This window comes from Brachyhypopomus gauderio, chromosome 16, assembly GCF_052324685.1.
Source record: "Brachyhypopomus gauderio isolate BG-103 chromosome 16, BGAUD_0.2, whole genome shotgun sequence".
In the NCBI taxonomy this organism is placed as follows: Eukaryota; Metazoa; Chordata; class Actinopteri; order Gymnotiformes; family Hypopomidae; genus Brachyhypopomus; species Brachyhypopomus gauderio.
In genome coordinates this window covers 19,280,623-19,286,854 of record NC_135226.1, presented here as the reverse complement: position 1 = coordinate 19,286,854, position 6,232 = coordinate 19,280,623, and the positions used below count along the sequence as shown (strand labels likewise).

Below are 6,232 nucleotides of genomic sequence, written 5' to 3'. Positions count from 1 at the left end.
GTGTCTTGTCTTAACAGAGACACATCTAAAGTGATTGTAGTGGACTGCAAACGAGAAGCCTTCAGCCTCCAGCCCTTCAACGGCATGGCCCTGCGCAAGTGGGACGGCAACTCGGAGGACCGCGCGCTCTACGACCTGGCCGCCTTCCTGAAGAGTAAGAGCTGGCGTTTCTCGCGGCCGCGTGCGTCTCCTCTCCGCCACCTCGACACCTTTTCGTTTAATGCCTCATCGCTTTTTGGTCTGTGTCCCGTGACAGCGATCGCGGTGAGCGGCGTGGAGGACGTTCGCACCGTGCTGGAGAACTACGCCCACGAGGACGACCCCATCGAAGCCTTCAAGAAGAGACAAAGCCAGCTCGCTCTGGTACCCGGCCGCAGGGTTGCCTTCATGTTCTTTGTGCGATTTGTGCGTCGGGTTTTTTGTCAACTTTGTGTTGTTTTTTCGAATGTGTGCGTGTGTGAGCAGGAGGAGGAGCAGCGGCTAGCCGAGCGGTCCCAACACCAGACGCAGGGCTTGTCTTTAGGATCCATCGCCGGCCGCTTCTGGTCACGCAAGCAGCAGTGAGGACCGCTCTCACTCGGGGCCACCAATCACAGTCCACCGTGAGCAGTGACTGGCCAATAGGACACAGCCGTGCTTGCTAGACCAGGTGCACGGGTTGGGAGATGACGGACGGAGAGAGGAGGTGGGGGTGGGGTGACTAAAACAAAACACAAGAAATATGTGCAGCTCATTCCACTAAAGAGCCACTACGGTGTTTATGGGGAGTGGGGAAGGAACCCTGGTCCAAAAAGATGTTCAGGGCCTGCTGGAGAAGGACTTGTCCTGGACTCATCTGGTCATGTTTGTTTTGTTCATCGCCGATGTCTGAAAAACGTAGGAACATGCTCGGATTTATTTTGGTCCCCTCCCTATCCCCGTCGTTACTCAGAAGGATCAGCCTGGTCTTGGACACACACTCGGCTGAGACGAAGATCACGCTCGTCCTCCTCCAAACTCCTGACACGATGGCAGTGGCGGCTGTTTAGTGCTGTACATAGAGTGTGAATGGGCGTCTGCGCAGCTGCAGGAGAGACTGCGTCTGCGCTACAGAACGCTAGTCTGCAGTCCGTAGCAAGAGCAGTCGAATCAAATTATGAGAATGACGGGGTCGTTTTATGACAGGAACGCCCTGTGTTTTCTGCACATGTACTTGTTAAAGGGTCTGTGTGATGCAGTTGATGTGAAGTAGTTAAATTACCTTAAATAAACAAAATATGTATGATTCTGAGTTGTGTGATTCTACTATATGTATGAGTCCCCCCTCCCCATTTCATGGGAAGGATCTAAATAAGGAACCTACAGGAACAAACCAATTTTTTTCCAGATAGTGTATACATAGTGGCACATAATAGTTTATCCATATTTTGATATTTTGATATTGATTAAGAATATAAAAGATTGAGTAAGTATTCACCTTTACTCCTGTGCAGGGATTAACTGGACTTTCAAGTAATCCTGATGGATGTCAGCAAAGATAATATTTCCTCGGTTACATGTGCTTCTCTCTCTCAGTAAGGGGGTTTATTAGGGTGGGTAGAGCTCCCTTCAAACACTTCTCACTTGAAACACTTGTGTAACTTGTTTCACGCTGAGATTTGACATGGTCACTCAACCGTTAAACGAAGGGTGCAGGCTGCACATTGGGCAACTCCTCGGAGAACAAGGCTGTAGGTTTTCCATTGTGTCAAATTTTGTCACTAGCATTTTTGACATTTTTGCAGTCAAGCCACATGCAAGAAGAAATTAAGAAGTGTTTAAATAACATGAACCACTCCATAAGTCCTGTCTTCTCTGTCCTACAAAGGGAAGCTTCATTTCTTTATTTCCACTAAAATAGTGATGCTGTTCTCCTTGACTGCTCCTCTGGGAGGTGTATGGGGTTTGCCTTTTAAAATCTTTGTGCATTTGCAACCGAGGTCTCTACAGGCATGACAGATTTTTTTGTTTTTGTAAATGCCATGTAATTTTACTTGGATATGAAATTAAAACGTATGAATCCCCTTGCTGTATTACACGTATACAACCACTTACCCGGTGATTACACTTACCTAAACGTTCTTTGTTCCACAAGCTTAAAAAGACGGACAATATACTGTAGAATAGTGGGGAGAACGTAGAAACTGAAGCTCAACCACTGACCTTACAGACATTATCTATATATATAAGGAATAGAAAGCCTTTGTCATTATACATAGCATACAGTATACATTACATAACGAGATTGTAAGCTACTCATTAAAAGTGCACACAGTGCAATATGTAAATAGAAAAAATAAATGTTGTTTTTCTTTTGAGTCAGGTAATTAATACTAAAAGCACTGAATGTTTTAAGTAACTTTATGATCAATGAGTGTTTCATAAACAGCTTTACACTTTCCTGGTCATTTCCCAGAGAGCTGCAGGCTGCGAGGGGCAAACACCTGGCCTACAGTGATCGTAGTTGGAGACGTCTGTATTTGCAGCTTGGTTTTCAGTGACTAGGAATCCAGTGTCGAGCTGTAATCTCGCCACATTTACTGTCTGTATGAAGACTAGCTCACAGAGCAGAGGGTGCAAAGTGCCTGAGAATGAAGGCGTTTGCTTTTCTCACAAAACCCAAACCGTAGTGGTTGGTTATTTTGTTGTTTTGGTAGTTACCTGTGTGGAAGTAGAAACCACTGGAAACAACTTCAAACTTCCACAGGACAAGGTTAATTGTATACCTTCTTGGGAGGGGCATACAGGACATGCACTTGTATATATGCCCTAAAATGTTATTAGAAAAACAGTTTGAGGGTAGACCATCTTTTGGCAAGCGTGGTTTGCATTGGAAGCACAAGGCCCAGTATCACGTGACTGTCACCGCTGGACTCAATGGCTCCTCTTACTGGGGAACGTCTTAGAAAACACCTCACGTACTGGTTCACTGAGCCGCAAATGACAACGGGACGAGAATGTGAGAAAATTCTTTGCGTGGGATTTCCGAGGTAAAGTCGTCAGGACCAAAAAAAAGTGAAAAACCCTCATTCCTGATTAACCTGGCAAGACCAAACAAACCAGAAATGGAAATTTATGCGCATTAACTGACGGTCACTAGCCCACGGCACTTGATAGCCAAACACCAAACATACGGTTGTATTGTCTCTCAATAAAACTATGGTCTCAAGTCTTTATTCACAAGTTTTACTTAGTTGTTTTGTATCTTCTTTAACCATCGCAGCGGAGTTGATAATTTAATCTCACGGCCTTCGCTTAATGTCTTCACTACAGCTTTATTTTTGTTTTTATCATATACGTGCATCAGTATCTAGTGAACATTGGACTGATTTAATAAACCGACACGTAATATTATGTGTGAAGCTTTTGCTTTTGCTTTTTGTTTGACACTTGCGCGTTTGACAGACGGGCACGTGCCACCGTGGCCTCTCGAGGTCGCGCGAGCGAACGCGCTGCGACGGGACCTGCGCACGTGCACACATGCTTTAAATGTGAAACAAAACTTTTAACATGGAGGAAATCATTTCGACACGTACTATTATGCTTACCTTTCCCCCGGCAGATCGAAAGTTTCCTTATTTTGACAGTAGATCATCTTTCCTGGTAGCCTACAATTATATAGCCTAGGTTTACTTTTCAAACTGAATTACTAATCCTGCAAAAGGCGACGTGACAATAAACACCAAATTGCTGCCCTAAGGTGCGAACAAACGACACGTGTTAACTAACACTTAAGATCACCAAGCACGTGGAGGAAACTATGGGAACCAGTTTCTTTCGAGCATCTGGTGTCGCGTAGAACACTTTGGCATAGCGCCCAAATTCACATTTATGAGCGCACTGAGCCTTCTGCCACTGGGTCACACCTTTCCAAAAGTGGCTGCGACTCTTTCCGCCCCCCCCTCCTGTAATCCTCACACCACGGCAGACACACTCCACCTCTGCGAGCAGTGACGGGTCCCACACCCTTAGAACTGGACACGTGGGTGATCACCGACTTTGATGCGCAAACACCGAGACCACTTGGATAATGACCGTAGAGTTTTTTTTTTATGTTGAGTACACCAAATTGTACCCTCTAAAAATGCAAGGGTTAAAGTTAACGAAAATGGTTTATTTCTTTTCTTAACATCGTTACGCTTGCCTTTATTGATCGTAGTCTTTGTCTGAGTCTGCAAACATTATCAATGCAACGTGTGCATGGCGGATTCTACCAGATGGCTATCGATTTCTTTAAGTATGCTTTTCCTCCGCCGTTACCCACTTTGGTCTATAAAGCCTGCTTGGCTGATGTATTCCACAGCAGTTTGCGTTGCTAGCATCCTTTTCGTTGTTTGTAAGAAGGATTACACGTTTTCCTTGGTTTTTTTTGTTGGTTAACGCAAACAATTAAAGCACACTATATTTACCCCCCACACTACCCCTTAACACCCCCGTGACGTATAGCAGGCGAAGCGTGCCGGGTTAATGTCGGGGCACGCGGAGGCACGCGCTGGCCTCATTACAATAACAATCGGTGTAGATGCGCAACAGTTTGTAAAGCTGAATCCGCTTGTGGATCCCGCAAGCAGGTTATCGGCAGACGCTACTGTTACTGTGAAATAACTAATTTACCTTTTCAAATGTTAAATTTACATTTAAAAAAATCTAGATTAAATAGGCCTACGTATTCTTTAACAAAATGTCCCCACACACAAACACAACTCTATATGTGCATTGCGTTTGTAATATTGCGCACACTTCGAGCTCTCGAGTCTCTTCACATAGAATAACACAATGTTTTCTTTAACACAAATATATATTGTTTCAACCGTTCCTGAACTTATTTCATAGTGCGTTTTCACTATTGTGCTGGTTTGTATAGCATATTGTTGTCTATTGTATAGGGCCTATACCGTTCTTTTTTAGACTTTTAATAAGATTTGCTTATGTTATACACATCTCATTGGCGTTTCCCTGCAAGGACAGCAGTCTTTCTTGTAAATGACAAAAATAATTAATAATCAATGGCAGCTTTTCAAAAGAAATGTACAATTGTACAGACATTGCGTTTTTCTATTCCTAACGGCTTTTCACCTTTGTTTTTCAGACAAAAAGACTTCTTTTCTTATTTGTATGAAACTGTAATAGTAACCGAGAGGCTGTTGCAACGCTAGTGTTACCGAACGCAGCATACGGCAGACACACACTTATGAGCGGTCCGTTAGAAGACGGCGCCCTGCACGTTATATACACAGATGGTTTTTTATATCGTTTATATATCGGTTTAGTGCGCCCTTTGTAGAAATTGGATTTTGAGCATTTATAATTGATACTAATATATTATGTTTATTGGTACATGTGCCTTTGAGGCATCGGTGGGGGTGTAAATTATTTCAACGAACACACATTCACTAATAAGTATTTTTTTTCGAGAAACGTGTTCATGGTTGTTTAGACTAATTGAGATTATGCGGTATATACAGAGCACTTGTGAAGAGGTGGCGCGTGCAACCACCTAGACAAGGAGGTGAGTCGAAGCCAGGTGCTGTAGATTATCATACAGCTGTGGTGGCTACACACACACACACACACACACACACACACACACACACACACACACACACACACACACACACACTCCACCAACGCAATTATCTATAATCTCACATGCTCCATGTAGTCACCCCCTTCCCCCAAGGCCCAGCGCAGCAACCCGGGATAACAAAAGACACTCCGGATCTTGGGGGGGGGGGGGGGGCACAATAAAAGACGCTTGTCGACGCTTGTCGGTTTAACGACTCGCACGCGTCAGAACAATTATGCATTTTAGGTCTGAATTAAAAAGGGAGTGCGAGTCACCTTCTCTCATCTGAGCAATCACTGTCCGTCCTCCCCCGAGTAAAAACCAAAAGCATCCTTAAGGTCTGGCACGCGACGTAGAGGATATAAACTTTCATAACACACTTTAAATAAGTAAATAAATAAATAACAATTTTCAAACTAGATTAAAAGTGTGCACTATATTTCCGCCATCAGCGTAGTCGTCTGTTCAAAAGTGTTTCTTTAAAAATTTATTTAACATATATAGGCGTCGCCAAAACCACTAAATAGTTGATATATACATATATATATATTTTATTTATTTATTACAGGAGGGTTTCCCTCCACCGCAGTTACACCGCCGAGCGCGTCTGCTGTCATTGGCGCTGTAAACGTGACTGGGCAACACGCG

At 43.9% G+C, this 6,232-nt stretch overlaps 1 protein-coding gene across 1 annotated transcript in view; it reads left to right on the top strand.

The window, feature by feature from the left end:
- The window catches only part of timm50 (translocase of inner mitochondrial membrane 50 homolog (S. cerevisiae)), a 25,545-nt gene extending 24,277 nt beyond the window's left edge, over positions 1-1,268 (top strand). The window contains exons 9-11 of the mRNA XM_076976800.1: positions 1-154; positions 257-363; positions 466-1,268. The exon at positions 1-154 is cut by the window's left edge and continues 3 nt beyond it. Coding sequence (XP_076832915.1) covers positions 1-154; positions 257-363; positions 466-564 — 360 coding nt within the window. The 3' untranslated portion in view covers positions 565-1,268. The remainder of the gene's footprint in view (positions 155-256; positions 364-465) is intronic.
- The last annotated feature ends 4,964 nt before the right edge of the window (positions 1,269-6,232 follow it).